This window comes from Pristis pectinata, chromosome 5 (assembly GCF_009764475.1).
Source record: "Pristis pectinata isolate sPriPec2 chromosome 5, sPriPec2.1.pri, whole genome shotgun sequence".
Taxonomy (NCBI): domain Eukaryota; kingdom Metazoa; phylum Chordata; class Chondrichthyes; order Rhinopristiformes; family Pristidae; genus Pristis; species Pristis pectinata.
The window spans coordinates 63700896-63725284 of record NC_067409.1 but is presented as its reverse complement, the minus strand read 5'-3'; the positions used below and the strand labels follow the sequence as shown (position 1 = coordinate 63725284).

The following is a 24389-nucleotide window of genomic DNA, read 5'->3' as shown; positions in this document are numbered from 1 at the left end:
TTGTCCGTTCCAAGTGAAGACAGATTATAAAGTTGGGTTTTAGTAACTTGTCTGACAGCAGTTTATTTAGGCATATTGATCAAACTAGGTAGAAAACAATGAGCTGAATTTTTACTCTCCATTGCTTTGGTAACAGGTAGATTGTGAAGACACCAGGAATAGTGAAGAATACAAAGTGAATAAATTATTGCAGCTGGCACACATTGAGAAATGCTGCCTAGTGTCCTGCTTGCAGACCACTTGATCGTTAATGGAATGGGACACTTTGGGATTCTTGAATAACCCTCTGTGATTTGGATGTCTTGAGTGCATTCTTTGAGAAACAGCCAGTTGGTTTAACTGGTAGCCTGGCAAACAAGGCAATTTGGCTGCTGCATCTATGACTTGCTGGTTATAAGATAAGCATATTTCTGCAGTAGAGCCCTGGAAAAATCCCAAAAAGTAGAAGTTGAGACTGACCATCACTCTCACAGTTCTTGGTGGAGTATCTCGAAAGTTCCAGTAGTCAGTCGGTCCTCTTGGGTGTTGTGGAGATGGGAGATATGCTGCCATCTGCTGTCATAATCTGAATAGCCATACCCCCCAACCACCCAAAACCCACCCTCTTCTCAGACACTGATCAACCCCCACCCCCTTTCCAGACACTGATATTTTGACACAAAAACAGAAAATGCTGGAAATACTCAGCAGGTCAGGCCACACCTGTGGGAAGAGAAACAGAATTAACATAACAGGTTGAAGACCCTTTGTCAGAACTGGGAAGGAGACAAAAAACTGCAGGGAGGGTGGGGATGGGGAATCTTTCCATTAGGGTAAAACCAGGGTGACCATGGGGGATAAACTGTAAATAAGATTATCTAGTCAGTGAGTGAACAGGAGAAGTTAGAGAGTGAGAACCTAGATAAAAGAATTTGGGAGTTGTGAAATACAGAACAGGAGGGAGAGATGGAGGACGTGTCTGGCAGGTCAGGCTGGGCATGTCCTCCAATCCTAGAGAGAAAAACCCAAACCAGCTGAGTTAATACGACTGATACAGACCGAGAAATCAAGTTGCGTGAAGTTGTAGAATTCAGTATCGAGTCCAGAAGCCTCAATGTGCCCAGATGGAAAATGAGGTGATGTTCTTTTAGCTTGCATTTGGCCTCACTGTGAAAGGACAGGACACCACAGATCGATAGATTAGGGTGGGAGTGGGTTGGGAAAGTAAATTGGCAGGCATCCATGTGCACTGAACACAGGTGTTCCACAAAGTGTCACCAAATCGGTGTTTGGTTTCTCCAGTGTAAAGGAGACACATTGTGGGTCAATAACCTTGTATCACTTGTACATGTAAAGTTCTGTTGACTTCAGGAGCCAAACACTTTGAGCCGACTACAACTAATGTACAGCACTCCTGCATGTGATACTCTGGTGGCCAAAGATGAATTTCACACATCCTTCATTTATGGTCATCAGTTTTCAAATATGTATGTCCTATTGTGATACCTACAGGAAGAAATATTTTCCTAACTCTCACTGCATTCATGAAATGGGTGATATTTCCTTAACCAAGTGCTCTGAGTCAAGCCCAATCCCTATCTCGCTCAATATGCACCCAAGCACTTTCCACCAAGGGTCCTCCAAACATTACCATCCCAAATGAAAGCTGTTGTGTGCCTCAAAACCAAAATTGATTTGAGGATAAGTCCAGTAGAAGACCATTTGACTCCATAAACTTGTGATCACTTCTTCTCAGTAAACTATTTCATTTATTCAAAGTGCAGGTTGAAAGTTGGGCACTAGGTCAGGAATTACTTTTCAGGGTTGAATCTTTAATACAGTTTCAATATTTTTGGGAAAATTAAGAACTGCTTTAGTCTCTGTTCATGATGCAGCTTTACTTGGTCTGTCCTGGGGCAGCGAACCATTTTTTTTGGATGAGCTATGCTTACTTTCAAGTTATTATTAACTTTTTATTTCTTGAGATTCCTTATCATAATTAAAAGCACACTCAAAATACAAGTATGTACACACACTTCAGTCAAAGAACAAGTGGAACATCTGCCTTAGAAAATCCTGCCTTTATGTGGCTTTGGCATTCTGTGCATGACACAAATTTTAAAATAAAGTCTCCTGTAGGTGTCTGAATCTGCGGTACACGTTTCTACCTGTAAAAGTAGAGGACTCAGCTGGAACTAGAAGTATTAGAGTTTTCACAGGAAGCTTATCTCACAATAAAATGTCTGTGATTTTTTTTTAATAAAACTTGTATGAGCCTATCTGTGTGGTAATAACATTTGGAAGCAATTTTGGAGTATTAGGGTCCTCCAACCATAATCATCCTAAATGAAAGTGTTATGTGCCTCAAAGCCAACATTATTAATTCTGAAGTTGTTGAGTAATGCTGATATAACCAAAGGAGGCAAGATGTTGGAAGCTCTGGGATTGGGGTGTGGAATTCTTGGCTTCCATGGAGGGCCATGTGGATACTAAATTGAATTTCCTATCCACATCCTGATCATATTCAAAGAAGGTCAGGAAAAGACCATCAGATCACTAGTGCTCATCCTAGTCATTACATGCATGCATATCTGAGCCTCAGCTTGTCTATGAATCTTGGCCATTCAAATACCTTTCTATGCTCCATTGCTTATTGGAGTTAGATGTTTTGTTTTTCAAAAATATTCTCATCATCCTCTTACAGAAGAGCTTTGCCATCTTTAATCTCCCTTTTCTTCTTGAATCCATCATTGACACTCAACTCTTATTATTCGAGTCACTTTCAGTGCAAGTCACTATTTTTCTCCTCATTTACAGCACAAGTAGAATGATTACATTTATTGGACACTTACTTTGTGATTATAGCTGTGTTGCACCATCTCCTATTGACACAGTGGGTAGCATAGTGGCACAGCAGGTAGAGATGCTGCCTTGCAATTTCAGCAACCTGAGTTCAACCCTGACATGCATTGCTTTCCTTGAGTTTGCAGGTTCTCTCTTGTGACCTTGTGGGTCTTCACTAGATCCTCCAGTTTCCCAACATATCTCAAATAAATGCAGGTTGGAAGGTTAATTGGCCACTGTAAATTGCCCCTTGTGATTAGGTGAGTAGTAAAATCTGGGGGGAATTGATGAGAATATAGTGAAAATAAAAAATGGAGTGAGTGAAGAATTAGAGCCAATAAGTGCTTGATGGTTGGCATGGAATGTGTGGACTGAAGGACATGTTTCTGTGCTGTATGACTTTGTGACAATGAGTAAAATTTGACACAGTTGAGAAGTACCATCCTCGACTGCTATGCTTCCATGGCCAGTTCCAAGTTACTGCTCTTGGTTAGTTCAGCTCCAACCTATCTTCATGAACAGCATGAGTCCAGCAAAAAAAAGCTTTCCTTCTGTCTATGTAACCACCTTGAATGTACCCCAGTGTTTCATCCTTGACCCCATTCTACTCTTCCTTTATATGTTGCTCTTTGAGATTATCTGTGAATGTTAGGTCAGCTCTCAGATACATGGAGACAGAATTTGACTGTGTGTCTGCTACTACCTTTTGAATTCACCATTTTGACTGTACTGTTAAGCCCTGTTGTCCAATGTCAAGCCATAATTGAACAAAAGCATCCATCAATACAGAAAATTATATCTTCTCCCTTTTGCTACCACCAAAATAATCTCTATGCTTGGTCCACACTCCTCTTACTCTCATTGCTTGCTGGCCTTGAAGTTCTGACCTTGGCATTCTGTTTGACCCTGAGCTGAGCATCTTATTACTTGTGTAATCCTGCACTTGAGCAGCTAATTTTCATCTCTGACCCTAACTTGCTCTCAATCTGTTCAAAGTTAATCTTACAACAAGCTATCTGTTTTGGACATATTGACCAGGTTGCAATGTGTCATCCTTGTCAAACTAAGCTATGTACACAGACCACAACTGTTTAGCTTAAATGGGTTTGTGTTAGAGCTTTGAATACGAAGCACAGTGGAGCAAGCATTTTGAAATAAGGAAACGTTCTCGTGTTGTAGAGCTTCAGTTTCAAGCGTTTCTGCACGACTTGGACCTTCTACTTCAAAATAAGTTCTTGAAACCATGGGTTAGTAGCTTAAATACTGTGGCTCAAGTTTTCCAATCATAAGATTGGCAGTATCCAGTTATGATAAAGTTGGAAAACCAAGGTAGGTGGTATCCTGATTTGTTCAAGCTGAAGTGCATGCAAGTCATAGAACATAGAACAGTATACAGCACAGTACAGTACAGGCCCTTCGTCCCACTGTTGTGCTGACCTATATAAACACCTACTCCCTGATCAATCTAACCCTTCCCTTCTACACAGCCCATAACCCTCCATTGTTCTTTCTTCCATGTGCCTATCTAAGAGTCACTTAAATATCCCTATTGTATCAGCCTCTCTCACCACCCCTGGCAGTGCATTCCAGGTACCCACCACTCTCTGTGTGTTTTTAAAAAAAACATCTGCCATCTCCCCTAAACTTTCCTCCTCTGACCTTAAACTGAGGTCCTCTGGTATTGGCCATTGCCGCCCTGCGGAAAAGGTGGTGGTTGTCCTCTCTATGCCCCTCATAATCTTATACACATTTATTAAGTCACCTCTTATCCTGTGTCGCTCCGTAGAGAAAAGCTCTAGCTCGCTCGACCTTTCCTCATAAGACATGTTCTCAGATCCAGGCAGCATCCTGGTAAATCTCCTCTGCACCCTCTCTAAAGCTTTCACATCCTTCTTATGAGGTGACCAACACAATACTCCAGGTGTGGTCTAACCAGAGTTTTATAGTGCTGCAACATTACCTCGCAGCTCTTGAACTCAGTCCCTCAACTAATGAAGGTCAGCACACCATATGCCTTCTTAACAACCCTATCAACGCGCAGCAACTTTGAGGGATCTATGGACTTGAACCCCAAGATCCCTCTGTTTCTCCACGCTGCAAAGAATCCTGCCATTAACCTTGTACTCCACCTTCAAGTTCATTCTTCTGTGTGTATCACTTCACACTTTTCTGGATTGAACTTCACCTGCCACTTCTCCGCCCAACTCTGCATCCTGTCTATATCCTGTTGTAACCTACAACAATCTTCTACAATATCCACAACACCTCCAACCTTCATGTCATCTACAGACTTTGTAACCCATCCTTCCCCTTCCTCATCCAAGTCATTTTATAAAAATCAGAGAGCAGGGGTCCCAGAACAGATCCCTGCAGAACACCACTAGTCACCAACCTCCAGGCTGAATACTCTTCCTCTACTACCACCCTCTGCCTTCTGTGGGCAAGCCAATTCTAAATCCATGCAGCCAAATCTCCATGGATCCCATGCCTCATGACTTTCTGGATGAGACTACCACTGGGAACCTTGTCAAACATCTTACTGAAGTCCATGTACACTACATCCACCGCTCTATCTTCATCAATTTGTTTTGTCATCTCCTCAAAAAATTCAGTTAGGCTCATGAGGCATGACCTGCCCCTCACAAAGCCATGCTGACTATCCCTAATAAGACTATGCTTCTCCAAATGCTCGTAAATTCTGTCCCTAAGGATCCTCTCCAATAGCTTGCCCACCACTGATGTAAGACTCGCTGGTCTATAATTCCCAGGATTATCCCTATTACCTTTCTTGAACAAAGGATGCAAATATTGTTATCAATGCCCCAGCAATTTCTTCCCTCGCCTCCTGTCGTAACCTGGAGTATATCCCGTCCGGCTCCAGGAACTTATCTGTCCTAATATTCTTCAGAAGCTCTAACACTACCTCTTTCTTAACCTCAACATGCTCCAGCACATTAGCCTGTTCTATGCTACATTTGTCAAAGTCCCTCTCCATAGTGAACACTGAAGCATGGTATCTTATACTAATGCCAGCTTGTCTTTAAATACCCTGTAGTCATGAACAGTTGGGCTGAAAATCTGAAAACATCAGTTTTGTGATTGGTAAGACTGCTGTCTCTGTCATTTTCTGCTGGGCTTAGCCTGGATCCTCTGTCTTGTGCTTCTGAGGTCATTAGCCCGGCTGGGAGTGTGGCTGAGAGGAAGGTACGAAGCTCAGTGGACATAAAACAGGCATTTGACCTATTTGGTGGGTTAGGTTAAAATTACCTTCTAATAATGAACTTATTAAGTAGACAAAGATCCATGAAAGTTGTTTTGTTTTTAAATTAATTTGTACAAGAACTTTTCATCAGTGCAAGCTTAATGTTGGTGGAATCATGCAGCACAGAAGGACGTCACTTGGTATGTGCTGGCTCTGTGGAAAAAGATCTTCAATTAATCCCACTCCTACCCTTTCCTGTGACTCTTCGTATGTTTACCCTTCATCTATTTGTACAATGCCCTTTTGAAAGCTTTTATTGAAAGCTTTGCTTCCACCAAAGAACTCAACAAATTAGTCAAACATGATTTACATTTAATAAATCTGTTCTTGCTTTCATTTATTGTTTTTAACCTTGAAAAGCAGAAGTTTGTTGGTTGCTAATTTGTCTTGCTGTAGTACGTGATAATTAGTACAGTATGATGTAAAAATCTGTCTTGACTCAGTGCTCGCAACCTCATCTCCCTGTAGACAACTACAAGCAATAGACAACAATAGTACATCTGGTTAAGAATGAATAAATGTGCAGTTGTAGTATTTTGTTTTCGATTCAACTATTTTTGAAGTTATTATGTAAATCCCTTTGTGGATTTGTAGGCTAGCAGGAATGTCACAGAATTCCATTTAATTAGGAGAGAGTTGGTCAAGTGTGTGGATTGATCATGTTACAAATGATTTCTTGAAGCAATCAGTATGGTGGCCTAAAGAATCCTTTTTTTTAATCATTGTGCCATCTTGGAACAACCTTTTAAAATGTTTTCCCTGGCATCTGTATCAAAGTCACAATGGCAATGTTGATGATGTTATCACACTGGTGTTCACAGTTTCATTTGCCTTATCTATGATGTTGTCTACACCCTGAGCATCAGTATAAATTTGTTATATTCTCAGCCACTTATTATCTAACATGTATTGAGTTTTCATTTTTCACTGTATTAAATATTGGGTACAATCATGTATAATTAACAGATTTTATTATGTAGCAACACCCTGGAATGAGAAATATAATATTTTTGTCCATGTATTCAAGCAAATTCTAAATTGTATACAAGAGAAACAAAGGACTGCAGATGCTGGAATCTAGATGAAAAGCATGATGATGCTGGAGGAACTCAATTGTATACAGATTAATTAATGCCTGCTTTTACTTTTAACTCTTTTTTTTAAGACCAGTATGTTCAACATGTAAGAAGTTATATAATTGGTTTCTTTCAAACGACAAACATAAATGATTCTGTCTTCCTTCCATTCCTTTACTTCATTAAAAAGATGCATTCTAAAGCTATTCCTATTTTTTGTTTATAGGCTGCAGGGGCTATCAGACCACTTGTTTCCACTGTCGTTGCAACAAACCCAGAAGGCTACCTTGACCATTCACTGGAACGTGCCAAATACAGGGCGAGTGAAATGCCTCAAGCCTTCACATTTGATGTCATTTACAGAGCTTATGAGCAGGTAGAATTCTTACACCTTATCTTACCACCTCATGGTTCTAATATTTGGAGAATACAATACAGAATGTATATGTTTTGTTCCCTTTTTGGGATGTTTCCTTTTTGTTCCCTTGCCAGCAAGACCAGCACTTATTGATCATCCTTAATTGCCTTTGACCTGCCATCTTGAACTGTTGCAATCCTTGTAGAGAAGGTAGTTCAGCGGGGAGTTCCAGAGCTAGACCCAGACAAGGTGATGTGCAGCTTGGGGAGAAATCTGCAGGAGTGTTTCTATACACCTTGAACCCTTGTCCTTTGTGGTAGAGGTCACAGTTTTGAAGTAGCCTCAGAGAGTAACTGCAGTGCCTTTTGTAAATGGGTCACATGCTGTGACGATGCATTGGAGATGGAGAGAATTAATGCTTAGTATGGTAGATGGGGTACCTATCAAGTGGGCTGCTTTGTCCTGTGTGGTGTTTAGTTGCTTGAGTTATTGAAGCTGCGCTCATCCAATCAAGTGGAGATTAATCTGTCATGGTTCTGACTTGTGACTTCTAAATGGTGGAAAGGCTTTGAGGTGTTGGGAGGTGTATCACTCACCATAAATACCCAGACTCTGACCTGCTTTTGCAGTCTCAGTATATATGTGGTAGGTCCAGTCGAGTTTCTGGTCAGTGATGGTACCCAGGAAGTTGATGGAGGGGAATTTGGCAAGTGTAATACCATTGAATATCAAGGGTAGGGTGGTTAGACACCATCTTGTTTTGGAGATGGAAACTCTGTCACTTTGTGATGTATTATTTGCTACTTTTCAGCCCATACCTGAATGTAGTCCATACTGCTGCATACAAATATAGACTGCTTCAGTTGCTGAGGAGTTCTGATTGGAATTGAACATGTGTAGTCATCAGCGAAGATCCCTTCTTCTGTCCTTATGATGGAAGGAAGGTCATTGAAGCAGCTAAAGATGGTTGGTCCTGGGACATCACCTTGAGGATCTCTACAGGGATTCCAGGGATTGACACCAACTGCTATAATTATCTTTGTGCTATACATGACTCCAACTGTTGGAGTTTTTCCCCTTGATAGCCACTGACTTCTGTTTTAGCAGGACTGTTTGATGTTATGCTCCATCAAATGCTGACTTGATGTCAAGGGCAGTCACTTTCGCTTCATCTCTGGAATTCATACTTTTAGTCCATGTTTAGTTCAAGGCTGTGATTGGGTTTTAACTTGAATGGTCCTAGTGATTCAAAACTTGGTATCAGTGAACAGGTTATTGATGAGTAAGTGCCACTTGATAGCACTGGCAGTTATACCTTCCATCACTTTGCTGATGATTTAGAGTATTCAGGCACTAACCAGCCAATTGTACTTATCCTGCTTTTTGTGAACAAGATGTACCAGGGCAATTTTCTGTATTGTTAGGTAGATGCCAATGTAATAACTGTATGGGAAGAGTTTGGCCAGTGGTATACAGGTCTTCAGTACAACTGCTGGGGTGCTGTCTGGTCCCATTGCCTTTGTATCCAGTGCTCTCAGCTCTTTCTTGATGTTGTGAGAAGTGAATCAAATTGGCTAAAGACCGATGATTGTGATTATAGAAAAACAGAAATGTGGAAGGAGAGAGAAACCAGGTTATTGTTTAGAGTCATTTCTTCATTAGAACTCCATCTATGAATGCTGAACATGCCCAGTATTTTCTTGTTTTTATGTCAGTTTCTTAGCACTCAGAGCATTTCAATTTTGAATGATTCTGATGTATGAGCAACCAGGTATAATTTTTTGTTTGCATCTGAGTTCCTTCCTGGAAACTTTATTTGACACTGAACTGCTATGGCATTTTGACTTGTTGGAGACGTATAGCAATTCAGACTTTCTGTACAATTGTGTAATTAATTTTTAATTTGTCACCAGATTACTTACAGTAATTTCTGATATTAAAACAGAGCATTTTCACAATGGTAGGAATTATGTAAAGCAACTGCAGACTGTTGTTAGCTTAAGTGATATATTATGCATACTTATGGAATATCTATTTATGATCGACTCTGGTAGTCACTGTCACTCAACCTGTAATCTATGTTAACATGTATGTGGTTGACTCACGAAGTAAACTAGCCATTACGTTATTTCCTGCATTTGATGATTTTCAAAGACTCTCAAATTGTTCTCTAAATCTTATGATTCAGTAACAGTTGAAGTAAATCTTTTCAATTTAATGGGGCTTTGCTGCAGTGAAGCCCACTGAACATTCAAGCTCAACATTAATCCCACCTGCTTCATGCGTTTTGCCTTGCAGTGCTTTTGAAGAGGAAGACTAGTTAACTACTGAGAAGCCCCAGAGTCCAGAACTAATATTTTTGTTCTTTTTTGTTTTGCAAGTGTGTGAATGTAAATGGTTGAATAAAATATTTTAAGTCGTTTCATGCACTTTCCGAACTTCTGCAAGTCCCAAAATATTCTATATACCCAAACCCAGACCATTTAAATATATTAAAAGAACCACTGAGTTGTCAGCTTCACCTACTATCTGTCTACTAACTGGCATCTCTTAGGAAGTGATTAGCCTCTAGCAATAAATTCTCCAGTTATTGTGCCTATCACCAGTGATGCACTACATAAACAACCCATGTTATGGTTTCCCTCAAAAATGCTGTATGTTTTCTGACTGAAGTCAGACCCCACAGAACAAGTGCTTGAGGACAGGTCGACAACTGCAGTGACTGCAGAGTCGCATGCAATCCTCAATATTTTGGGGAAGTCTGGGGCTACTGCACCTAGAATATTGTATGCTGTGATCACATTGAAGGATTTCTAGCACCCACTACCTTTTGCAACCATAGTTAAGACAGCCAATCAAAAAGCACTGACTCAGTTTACAATAATTATTAGACTTCATACACTTTAAGCAATCATCAAAGGAAGACTTGAGTGTGGGAAATAGTTTGGAGCGCCATACGGGTTCATGAATAAATTGTTAAACTTCATTCCCTTTAGTGTTTGTTAGTTTTGTGGGAATGTGATAAAACTTACAAGCTTGAAATACAATCATAACCCTTATAGCAATCAGAATAAAGTATTGCATGAAATGGAGTCCTAACTACAATCTAATTTTGCCTATGCCATTATTGCTTTTGTCTTTTAATCTCTCCTAATTACAGAGAGATGGGTTCGTAAAATATATTTTTCGTTGTCCTTTCATTAAGCAATGTCTGACTCTTCCCATTGTTTTGTGATGCTTCTTTATATCAGTTTCTCATCTGTCACATGTTTATTTTTTGGATTTGTGAGTGTTAGTGTACTGTAATCCCAATACGTTCTCCTTCAGAAGCATTGTTTGCAGAGTAAGATTGGAGGCAATTTAAACTTAGTTGGAAGTAAGGGTTGGGAGAAAGGAGCTGAAAGATCCTGGCTGGAAACTCCAAAGTGATATTGGAGAATCAGGAAATGCCATTTGAACTTTATCCATTCATGTTCTTCAGTCAGAGGTTTCCCTGTTGTCTGCAACCTGAGTGCACATGGCTTTTAAGGTTGGTTGATTTTATTGGCTTCAGAGATGTCCAGTTTGCCACTCTTCCACAATTAAATAAGTGTGTAATTAACAAACAGTGGAGATACTGCTGACTTTATGTCTGAGTCATATTAATTAAATTTTATTGTTGCTTGGGATTATGTGAACAGCACATCCCAACCCAGCATGGCAAAATTTCTCGGGTGCACAGGCAACCAAAGGTCCAATTTTCTGTGTGAAACACCACAGCTCATATTCATGTTGTTGGACCATCTGTTTGACTCAAAAATATTAAAATGTATTTCTATCAAACTTGACTAAAAATGTAATTCAATTCCTTGGATCCCACAATTTAAAATGTTCACGTTTTAATTGTAGTCTTGTTTATATTGGCCAAAATTGAAGACCATTCACTCTTTGAATTAACTTCAATTTCAAGCAAGATTACCATAGTGCCTTTCAGTGATACCATCCATTTATCAACTTTAACTTAACAAAGCATACAAAAGCACTTCATGGCAACTCTATCAAGGGAACTTTGGCACACAGCCAAATGAGCAGATGTTAAAGAAACATAGAAAAAAGACAGCACAGGAACAGGCCCTTTGGTCCACCAGGTCTGTGTTGACTGTGATGCCAAATTAAACTAATCCCATCTGCCTGCACATGGTCCATATTCCTCTCTTCCCTGGTTCACGTGTCTGTCTTTTAAATGTTTCTATCATATTTATTTCTACCATCTCCCCAGGCAGCACGTTCCAGGTACCTACCACGCTTTGTGTTTAAAACAAAAACTTGCCACACAAATCTCGCAAATCGTTGACCCACACTCAACATTTCAAGAACAGCTTCTTCCCCTCCACCATCAGATTTCTGAATGGTCCATGAACACTACCTCGTTATTCCTCTTTTGCACTATTTATTTATTTTTGTAACTTATAGTAATTTTTATGTCTTTATGTCATGCACTGTACTGCTGCTGCAAAACAACAAATTTTGCGGCATGTGTCAGTGATAATAAACCTGATTCTGATTCCTTTAAACTTTCTCCCTCTCAACTTAAATCTGTGCCCTCCAGTATTTCCACCCCAGGGAAAAAGACTTTGTTCATCTACCCTATCTACGCCTCTCAATTTTATGCACTTCTATCAGGTTGCTCCTCTGCCTCCGATGCTCCAGCAAAAACAATCAAAGTTTGTCTAACCTTCCTTATAGCCAATCAATCCAGGCCAACATTCAGCTGAACTCTTCTGCAGCCTCTTCAAAGCCTCTACATCCTTCCTGTAATGGGGCGACCAGAACAGCACATAATACTCCAAATGTGGCCTCACCGTAGTTTTATACAACTGCAACATGACTTCCCAACTTTTATACTCAGTGCCCTGACCTATGAAGGGAAGTATGCCATGCACTTTCCTTACCACCCTGTCCACTTGTGTTGCCAATTTCAAGGAGCTGTGGACATGCACCCCAAGATCCCTCTGCATATCATTGCTCCTAAAGATTCTGCCATTTACTATGTACTTTTCTCTTGCACTTGACCTCCCAAAAGCTTAGTTGGGAAGGTATGTTTTAAGAAGTATCTTAATGGAGAAAAGAGAGGCAGAGAAGTAAATAGTGAATTCTAGAGCACTGGACTTGACAGCTACAGGTGCAACTGCCAGTGAGAGAATGATTTCACTTGGGGTTGAGCAAGATGCCAGGTTATTTAATAGTCCATTTATCTCCTGCTTCCATGCCAATTTGCACCTTATTAAAATGTAGCAAATACAAGCACAAACTCAGGCAAGCAGCACCTCATGACAGAATGCTATGAAAGAGTCTTGCTGAATTCCATTTCATTCTCCTTTATTTTCAGTTAAGAATCTTTCACCAAGGGCTGTGCAGCTCTGCAGGATGTTTTCCTAGTTAAGAGCTGGCCAAAATGAGAATTCTTTTTACCCTTGTTTTTCTTTCCAGTCACTCGGGAACAAGTTTCAATGAAGTTGTCTTTAAAGCAGCTGGTTGAGTGTTATGTCAGCAAGGTTATGTTTTGTTTAAAATTAAGTCTAAGTCTTCACATTGGGCAGAGTTTGGTGGTGGGGGTGGGTGAAAGTTAAAATATGCAAAATATAGCCTCTTCCTTCCACCAACCTGCCATGTTTCTATTTTGTGCCATTATTACAATGATATATTGAAAGTTGTGTTAGTATTGGGAGTGGCAGGGCATCTCATTATAACATTTAAATCGGTCTCTGAGCCTGATTGGAATGTAACACATTTTGGCAAGTTTTCCAAGACTTGAAAAACCCAGCAGCTCAGGGAAGATGGGGGTAACTGGATCAAGGAGGTGTGATTTATATAGCCCTGCTTGTGGGCTTCATGAAGGAGAGCTTCCTGCCAGCTCTTGAACTAAATTTTCCACTGACCATGGCCTCCCATCCAGTTGGCCAATTCCCCACTACGCCTCAATCCTCAATCCTCTGGTGTCTGTGCTCCCATCTGCTGGCAATATCCCCGCTCCCCAACCACGGTAATTATTCCTCCCATGAACACATGCTAAAACCCCTCACCAGCGACCCCTACCTCTCAACTTCTGGCTGCTATTCCAAACTTGGGATCATTCCAGATTGCTGGAGCCAAATATTTCCTTGCTGTTCTGTTCACCACAGGATTTCCTGATGGGTAGTCAGCCTGCCAATGGATGCAGTTGACTCCCATGCAGGAAAGAGTATCAAGAAAATGATAATGTGCTCATGCTATTAATTCCATGGATATCTGGGTGTCCTATACACAAGCTAGCTGCCTGCTTCTTCACCACTTCCATACAAACATCAGAGCCAAGATATTCTTTTCTCCAGTTATTACCACATCATAAAAGCTGAAACTTATTTACTATTTGGTGTAGAGTACTGGTTCCAAGGTTTGTGATGTCCCCAGTAAAGTCAACAATCTGTCCCCCTCTCTAGTTACTCGGTGAAGATGGTTGGATTGTCTGGTAATCACCAGTGCAATGCCTTGCATATTTTATTAAGGTTTGAATTGCATGAGTTGAATTGCAGTGAGCTGATTAGGTGCCTTTAAACTGTGCTACATTTAATTTGCCTGTAGTTGTGAGTTGGATAATATATGTTGGCAGATCATAATCCTTGTACAAGAAATTCTAGAACAGTTACATCTTGTATACATCGGATTACAAAATAACTGCCAGTGACATGGGCATGTTTATCTTTAATTTGTACTTGGATTGTGCTTCTTTGTGCTTAACAAACTGATGATGATTTACATCTGAAGTGCAATCAGCTTTGTCATTTGGGCAAGAATGGCAGCCAATTTACATGCAATAAACTCCCACAAGTAGAGTCATAGAGTCATACAGCATGGAAACAGGCCCTTCTGTCCAAGTGGTCCATGACCACTCTAAGTTAGTCCCATTTGTCTGCATTTGGCTCACATCACTGTAAATCTTTCCTCTCCATGTACCTGTTTAAGTACCTTTTAGATATCAACGTCAGTAAAATTAAAGAGCTGATTGTTGACTTCAGGAAGGGGAAGGAGGACGAACATGTGCCAGCCTACATTGGGGGAATCAGCGGTGGAGAGGCTCAGCAACTTTAAATTCCTGGGCTTTAACATATTGAATGACCTGTCCTGGGCTGTGCAAATACATGCAATCACAAGGAGAGCACACCAGCGTCTTTACTTAGGTTAAGGAAGTTTGGCTTGTCACTGAACACTCTAACAAACTGCTACAGATATACTGTTGAAAGTGTCCTGACTGGTTGCATCGTAGTCTAGTACGGCAATTCAAATACATAGGAGCGTAAGAAGCTGCAGAGAGTAGTGGACTCAGCCTAATACTTCACGAGCACATCCCTCCCCACCATCGGTAGTATCTACAGGAGGCACTGCCTCAAGAAGGCAACATCTATCATCAAAGATCCCCACCTTCCGGGCCATGCCATCTTCTCACAGTTACCATCAGGTAGAGGGTACAGAAGCCTGAAGTCCCATATAACCAAGTTCAAGAAGAGCTACCATTCGGTTCTTGAACCAACCAGCACAACCCTAATCTCTAGAGTTTAGCAACACTTTGACCACTTTGATCACTTTGAACTAAAATGGACTTTTTTTTTGTTATAATTGTGTTCTTTCTTGAAAAATTGTGTTTAATTTATGTTTTTTTGTGAATGCTGCTTTTATGATACTATGTTCCTGTGATGCTGCTGCAAGTAAGTTTTTCATTGCACCTGTGCATACATGTAAGTGTTGATATACCGGCTTCATCTCTGGCAGCTCGTTACATATACTGACCACCATCTGGAAGAAAAAGTTGCCCCTCAGGTTCCTATTAAATCTCTCCAATCTTACCTTAAACCTATGCCCCCTTGCCATAGTCATATAGTCAGGTCATAATAGTCATAGAGTCACGGAGCACAGAAGAGGGACCATCGGCCCTCCACATCCATGTTGATGTTTTTTGGCCATCTATGTTAATCTCATTTTCCCGCATGAAGACTATATCCTTCTATGCCTTGCCTATTTATGTGTCTGTCTAAATGCTGCTTAACCATAGTAATTGTAGTTGATTCCATCAACTTTTCTGGCAGCATGTTCCAGGTGTCAACCACTTTCTGTGTAAAACAAGGACTTACCCCTCAAATCCCTTTTAAAACCCCTTCCTCTCACCTTAAACCTACGGCCTCTTGTTTATGATACCCCTTCCATGATTTTGATTATCTAGTAAGTGATGCAAGTAGCCAGTTAATCTGCCTTTGAGCATTTTTTAAAATTCATTGTAAGGTTTTTGATGTCCCCAGTAAAGTGAACAATCTGTCCATCTCTATAGTTACTTGGAAAAGATGGCTGGATTGTCTTCAGACTTTGGCGCATCAGACTTTGCGGAAGGCAGAATGGTCAGCAAGACCATTTAGAGAATTGTAGAATCATATAAACATATGAATTAAGAACAGAGTAAGCCAAGCATTCCCGCAAGTGTCTCTGCCATTTGATCTGATGTAACCTCAATCTGCACTCCCGCATAGCTGTGGTATCCTTTCACCTCCTTGCTTTTCAAGGATCTATCTGCCTCCGCCCTTTTTAGGAAAAGAATTCCAAAGGCTTATGGCTGCCAGATAGAGAAAATTTTGTTAATTAGTCTTATTCAAAACATGTATCCAGTTGCCTTTTGTAAGTTCTTACAGAATCTGATTCCAGCCTAAGAGATTCTCCTAGTTTTGCTTCAGGTTGTGCTGCAGGATGATTCTTATTTACCTAAACAGGAGGACAGGGACTAGTCAAAAATGTTTTATCTGAAATGCAGTTTTTGGCAATGGAAGCATCTTTTCCCACCAGCGTTTGTTGAATTTATTTAAAATATAAAATAAAACATTGAAATAGCCCAATGTGCCTTAATTATTTGATAAGTATCACATTGCTACAAGACATCAATCCAAAAGTGGAACAATTTTGAAAGCTAACTAGAATATTAAGATAAATATGGTCTGTTTGTTACAAAATGCTATTTGGTATGTGAAAATTAATTTTCTTTTTAAAAATGTTATGTTAGTTTTAGCTTCTGAAATTACATGCCTGAAAAATTTAAAGGTTGCTGAAGCTGGAAGTGTACAGAACACTGGTTTGAATATTGAAGTAATGCAATTGATACATATTAATCCTCCAGGCAATTTAACAACAGATTTACATGAAGACATGTACCTTGGCAGAAATGGTCAGTGTGCTGTAGCTAGGCATATCCCACTTGTATTGAGACCAAATGTGGGCATAGAAATAAGATGCAAGCAGCTGCAGTTATTTTATGGCTGCATGTGAATTTTCTGGAGAAGGAAGATACTTTTGTTTGGCGAGGCAGAAAAGGACAGATGAGATTTTAAGATTAGATTAAATAATGTACCCTTTATTGTAAAGGTGGCAGCTCTATTATTTCTTGTAACTGAAGCCTTTACAGACCACAAAATGCAACTGTCGTTCTCATGAATGATGATTGTGATGTGCAGAACAGACTTAAAGAAAAGTCACTGGGTGTGGAAAGAAAACAAAACAAAACTACTGGAAACAGAGATGCCTTTTGATGAGGGAGAGCATGTAATTTATAGATCTAATTTCAGATAGGAAGCCAGCTCTTGGTAAAGCATTAATCATTAATCCTATACCCATTTTCATTTTAATGCCATAAAGAACAATGTTAGCTTTATCTAACTTAGTTTCAGAACCATTTGCATACTTTGTGAAGTGTCTTTTGCTTTCAAACATAATCTTCAACACCAGATCAGTGGGCTTTTGAGTCTGATTTCCAATCTTGAGAAACATTTACACCCCACTTCATTCCAGATGGCGAGTGAGGGGCAACTGAGTCCAATTTCTTTCCTTTCCTATTCAGCTTAACCAAACATGCCAGCTGGGATGGTTACTGAGCAACCATGAATTCACAAGGCTACCCTATAGCCCTGACTGGATTAACCTCCCTTATAGATCACATGCTATGCTGGACAAGTTCAAATGAGAGGAAAATATTCTAAAATCCAAACTAAGGCCAGTGACAGGAAAGAGGACTGTTCCAAAGCGTGCTGTGAAATAATTTAAATTGTTAGTGAGCTAACACTGTTCTGGATATTAGGCTGGAGTGTGTTCCATGTAGGGTATGGGTTTTCCAAGTTACTTATCCTTTTAAATATCCTTCTCCTGCTGCTGACAGCCGAACTGACAGAGGATGCAGGAAGTATTTGAAGTCAATGGAATATGAAGGATCAGTGCAGGATGTGTAGGCAGCTGATACTGTAGTATTTGTTTAGCACCAGTGACCAAAGACAAATTTATACTGCAGACTATTTTTCTTCAAAGTAATTTCACTAAATTTTACAAAACAAATGTTGATTCTTGAAATGAGCATCCTCAAGTTTTCAACTAATAAGCATTTGGGTTTAGTAGCTTGCAAATTTTTAAATTTTTTTAATTCATTTCTAAGTTGTGGGCACCAAAGGTAAGGAATTATTCCCCATTTTTAATGATACTTCAATTTCTTGCATAAAGGATTCTTGAGCCATTGTGACCTGTGTGGTGAAAGTACACTCACAGGTAAAGTTCCAGGATTCAGGATCTAATGATGATAAAATAACAGTAATATATTCAGGTTGCTGCTTGTGGTGCTATGGAGCACATGCTACCCTTGTCCTTTCAGGCAGTAAAGAACACAGATTTGGGAGGTGCTGTAGGAATAGCCTAGATATGTTGCTATGGTGCATCTTGTGGATGGTGCAGACTGTGTTAGTGATGTAGAGAGTGAATGTTTAAGGGCATCGAATGGGTGAGGATCAATTTTTTGATGGTAAATATTTGGTAATGGCAATACCATTGAATATCATGGTGAAGTGGTTAGACTCTTTCTTACTAGAAGTAGTGATTTGCTAGTTTTTGTGTGGTTGAAATATTACTTGCAATTTATCAACCCAAGCCTGAAAGCTTTCCTAGTTTTATTATGTGTAGTCACTGATTGCTTCATTATCTGAGGAGTTGCAAGTAAAATAGAACACTGCAATTATTAGCAAATATTGCCACCACTAAAGGAGCAAAGGTCATTGAGGAAGCAGTTATTCACATTTGGCCCAGTGTTACAGTCCTTTGGAAATGCTCCGGTGATATAAACATTCTAAGCTGTTGGCCGTGAGTGAAGGGATTGTGGGGAGAGGCAGAAGAAGAGAATGCCAGAAATAGTGGATAGAAATTTGTCTTGGTAAGTTGTACAAGTTGACCAGGTTCAGTTCTGTTGACTTTTACTGCCTGCTTCTATCCTCCATATGTTACCTTCCACATGTGTAATTGACAGAATTGTTGATTTCGATCTTGGGTTGAAATTTTGTGTCCATTTTTTAAAAAAAAGGATGCATTTTCCCTCATCTTCTCTCCTTTCCTCAATGACCCTCATGTTACCTCCTCTGTGTCATGATTCATTCATTCTATCCTGTATCCTGTCTTCCAGAGAGAAGACTACTGTTACTGGTATGTGGTCTGTCTGATGATGGCATCCCATATCAGGATCCATTCCTTTACCTTTCTCTATGTTCTTTGCAATGCCTCCTTGGGTTAACTCTTTTACACTTCCCATCTGGTGTTCAATTTAAGACATCTATATTTAACTCGTATGTATGTGGACAAATGTTGATGATATAAACATGTCTATTATTATAAAAAAAACTACCATGTGGTAAGCAGGAGCATATACAGTTAACATTATAACTTCTAAAACTGTTTTTGATATAACCAGCAGTTTATAAATTTATTTCATCCTTTTACTCTTGAAGAAAGCAAATTGTAAATTAAAACATCAACAGTGTTCCATTACATTTCCTCATGGCTGCTCAGAAATGATTTTCATCTATAGTTAATCAGTTTTTTGATTTCCCTTCTCGAGGCATTTTGTGTAATTTGCAGTTACGTTTTCTGTTACAGTGCACAGATTATGATTTTGAGCATGGGACTGAGTGTCTTCACTTAGCTTTGCAGTACTGTGGCATCTCTGCAAAGCTCTTTGATGGACCACCTGATCTGTGGAAGGTAAGAAGAAAAAAATTAAATTTAAGAACCAAGTTTCACTGTTGTGGTTACTAGAATAAGATTGCAACCATGGTTTGACCAGTGCTGGGATTTTACTATTGCTGTAACCTTTTCAGAAGAGGTTAAGAGAGACAAAAGCAATATTGTTCAAAGATTCCATCTGAGTTAGGATTTTAAAAATAATGTAGATGTTTGTGTTAGAACAAAATCAATTATAGCTAGTTAAGGGAAAGAAAGAGAAATGATTCTTGTTTATGATAGACCATGAAATAAGTGGGGGAGCTTTTAGATGAGAACTTTGAGCATAAAAAGTAATTTAAAATGTGTACAAAAATTTAGTTAAACCACAGTTGTGATGTGAATTGCTGGACACCCAATTATAAAAGAAACATCAGTGCCATAGGTACATTCCAGGCTGCAGGTGATTCAGCAGGGACATATTGCAGGTTCCTTTTGCCAGGAGATCCCAAGTTCCTCTCCTTATTCCTCTGAAGAGAATGGGATTCACAACTAATGTCCAATTAGTCTGCGACCGCAGTCAGAAGCTCTTAAAGATCCTATAAAAGCTAGGTCCTAAAGTGACTTACTCTGTCCTTGATATTTCACAACCATAACAGGTCTGCAGCTGACAGCTTGGCAACAAGGGTTATGCATTAATGACATGTTTAAGGGCACTAGTCTGTTATCCTGGATCTGCAAATGCATGGTCTTTTATTTTGAGCAGCGTCATTTGACATTCGGCAGGTGTTCCAAAGCAATAATTTTGCTGCTTAGACATATCAGGGGGTGTTGCCTAAAACTGACCCGAGAAGCTCTCCTGGTTTGTCATGGCTTACATCATCCTATATAACGTGGTTCAGGCATTGGCTCCACTGTTACCAGCAGCTGGATAACAGCAGGAAGAGACAAAGGCAGCCGACCATGTCAACAGCCTCTTTCTGGCTAGCAGCCCAATTCAGCTGCAACTAACAATTCTCGCTGAAATACCGCACAAGCTTGCAGCTAGTCTCGGCCAAGCTGCTTGACGTTGCACTAATTCTTCTTGGCACACTGCCCAAGCATTTCTTAGTATAGACACATCAGTCATTCTCTGTAGGCAACCCCATCATGACCCTCAAAAGAACCTTCTGCAAGCAGATCTTGCATGCGACCTTGTCAATGTCATCTTGGAGCCTATTGCTCTCTTCCTCACTGGTTACCGTACTTCCAAGTTTGGCGTCTTATGGAAGTTTTGAAATTTGACCCATATCCAAGAGGGAAAAAATTGACCCATTTGACACTAATATTCAAGTCATTTATAGAAGCATATTTTAAAAAAAAAGTGGTTCAAACACTGATCACTGGGAAACACTACTGCCTGCCAGTCTTCAGTCTGAGAAGCATCTGTTAACCAGGGCTGTCTGTTTTTATTTTGTAATTTTTGTTTGATCCATGGTGTCACTTGATCCCATTATTCTGTGAACCTCAATTTGCTCACTAGCCTTTTGTATGGGACTTCATCACATGACTTCTCAATATTATATAGACAATATTGGATGTATTGTCTTTGCCAACCTTCTCTGTTGCCTCACCAAAATATTCATGTGTGATTCGCCTTTAATAAATTTGTGTTGACTCTCTTTGTTAACTCAAATTTCTCCAAGTTTTTGGAAGCTTCCCAACCACCTGGCCTGGCATACTTTTTTTGACAAGAATGCCATCCTCCAGTTCTCTGCTCTTTCCCCTGTATTTGGGAGAATGGAAAGATTATGGTAAGGTCTTCTGAAGCCTCCACCACCACTTCCTTCAGCAATTTATTATGCATCTCATCTGGACCAGGTTTACATTAAGCAAAGCCAATGTTTCTAATACCTGCTTATTAATTTTCTCCTCATCTCCATATTGACAGCATCTTCCTTTTTGCTGTTGACATTCTGGCCTCACCCATGCATCAATAAATGGTTCACCTCATTGGCCCTAATTACCTGCCTCTCTTAATACCTGCTTACTATTAGCATGTCTAGAGAAAGTTTTTGTGTTCCCTATTATGTCACCTGCTGTTCTGTTCTCATATTCTCTTTGCCTTTCTTATTTCACTTTTGGCTTCTCTCTCAGCTTCCCATATTCAGTCTTGTTAGTGAATTATTCACTTGCTAGGTATTGTACATCCTCCCCTCTCCTGTGTGTTATAACTTTCTCTATGTCCTCTGTCATTTAGGGAGCTTGGAAGGTTGTTATTTTATGCCTTCACCTCTTGTGCAAATGTACCAAGCCTGTCATTGAAATGCATCTTCTCATTCCGTTGAAATCAGACCCCCTCCACTACTTTAGATTGCTCCTTGCCCTTCTGCTTTCCAAAACTAAACTTTATAATATAATCATTACTTCTCCCCAAATGTTCTCCCACAGATACTTGGTCCACAACCCATCCTCTTCTCCAGAACCATTCCTGGCCATGCTACCTTCATTATTGGGTCTAAAATGGGGTTGCAGTCCTGTTGAGGTGTGACTGATCCATCTCGAGCTCTACTCATAATCTCCAGCTGTCTTTTATTTCCTTTTCTTCATCTTGTCTTAAATTTCTACATTTCAGCCTGGTTCTCACTTGTATTTGGCACACACTATATACCTCGTATTCTGTTATTTTCTAACTTTGTCATCACTTAGAGAGCTTTGGCTTTGGTTACTAGAAATGCACCCAGACCCAAACCACTTGGTCTCAATGGACCACCCATCGCTCTCTTATGTTTTAGCATGTGTTTTTTTTAATGGGTTCAGTGGCACCAATTCCTGGATATAAACTGTATGTGTCATTGATGGAAGAAGTGGCTTCAGGGTATGATTACATTACATATAGATTTTATTTTTCCTGAGATGAACTTAATCAGATTTGTCTGCCCTTTAGGTGACATACAAACGGGACCTCTATGCAGCTGAATCAATTGTCAAGGGTATGTGCTCATGTATATGTCAAACTGAATTGTTCTAACAGCTTCATTGAACTAAATATGTCTTACCCCTCTTCCTAGCATCACTATACTCTATGATGGCATAGTTCACTGAAATATATTGCAAAATTAGGAATGTTATTAAATGTCAGATTCAATTTAAAACATTGGTTTCAGAATACATGTTTTTAATTTCTAGTAAACAGAATTAAATTTATCTTAAAGTTTGTCTCACAAGGCTAGTTGTAGCAAATTTACTTAATAACGTAATGATAACCAATTAAAAATCAGCAATCTAAATTCTCAGTGGACATCAGTAACTAAAGTATATCCATATCAGAGAAATACAGTGGCATTTTGCTGCTTCAGATTTCGGTGACATCATTATTACATTTTCTGAAGTGATAAGATAAATAGGTTAATTGACCAAAGGGACATGGACAAATTAGGCTGAAATATAATGTGGAGAGGTTCAAAATATGCACTAACAATCAAGAAGCTAGACATACATTCCCCCAAAAAAACAACAAGCATTTCTTCTTAGTCCAGATTAAATTATCTGGTTACATCCATTTTTCTCACATTTTTTGAAATGTTACAAAACAAGTAAGAGGAATTTGTGATTATATGAAGCCCAATGAAGTAGTTAATGCTGGATAAATAACTAGCTGGTATCAGGATTATGTGCTAAGGTATATTCAGATGGAAATCATCAAACTCTATATGGAAAGTTATGGTCACTGAACTGCACGGACTAGGCTAATACATATGGATAAAAAACAGTCAAGGATGAATAATGTAGGCTATTGAGTTTCAGGCAAGTTCTGGTCTTACCCTTTACCATTCTGGGAAGGAGGAAGCAGATTTCCTAACTTTATCACAGGAAATTAAATAGTTTGAAAATAGTGGATTGTCAGCATTCTGGGTGAATGAATAAAACCTACTTAATGGACCCAAGAGTCTTTTCACCTTTCCTTATATACTTAAGTATGCCCAGACCAACTCAGTTATATGGGAAAAAAAAACACATCTTGAAGACAAGGCATCTTAAACTGTTTGAATCAGTCACGTAACAAATGTGCTTTTGTTTCACTCTACTGAGAAGAATTATTCATTTTTTCACACTTTAAAAATATTTGTATTCAGCACTTAGATCTTTGAACTTTAATAACTTGTCCCTGTTTTCATAGGAATGTGAGTAAAATAAAATTGAGGCTGAGTTTGAATTTATTTTTTCCCTGCTGTGTTAGTGTGGTGTGAATGTCAGTACTCTCTGCAGCAGGGAACGCTGCTGCTTTAAATTGTCCACAGTTTATGTAAATCATGTATGGTTGCACTACATTTGATGGTCAGTAATTGCTCTAGATGTTTGGGCTTGTTATCAGGACCTTGGTGGCTTTAACAGGTCTTTGTTATTGAAGTACAACAGTTCTTTTTTTAACTTCAATTATTTACAATTCCATTGTTAGATAATTACATGGCTATTTGTTTTCAATCTCTTAATAATGTAAGATATACAATGTACAGGTAAAACATAATGGCACAAACAGTTTTCCTTCAGAAAATATGAAGTATTCCCTATGAGTCTTGAAACAAGTTAAAAACATCATACTCATTTTTTTTTTACAATACCACTTACAGGCAATATTTTTTTCTTAATTTGCAGTGAAGAAAATCCTGATTGCTACCATTATTGTATAATTCAGTACCATTGGTCTACTGACTTGTGCCAGACAGTTTAAAAAGCTCATGGAATGGATTATTTGCTGCAGGCAATAGGCAACTAAGAAGACAATGGGCAATAAAGGCAGGAGCAAGAAGTGATAGATTAGGTTAACATAGAACCTATACCATTAAAATCATAAACCATTATATATGCTGCT

The 24389-nt window shown here is 39.3% G+C and overlaps 1 protein-coding gene across 1 annotated transcript in view; it reads left to right on the top strand.

Annotated features, from left to right (window-relative positions):
- Positions 1-24389, top strand: part of crppa (CDP-L-ribitol pyrophosphorylase A) — a 224295-nt gene that overhangs the window by 26625 nt on the left and 173281 nt on the right. Inside the window, exons 3-5 of the mRNA XM_052016339.1 lie at positions 7388-7537; positions 19475-19579; positions 22464-22509. Coding sequence (XP_051872299.1) covers positions 7388-7537; positions 19475-19579; positions 22464-22509 — 301 coding nt within the window. The remainder of the gene's footprint in view (positions 1-7387; positions 7538-19474; positions 19580-22463; positions 22510-24389) is intronic.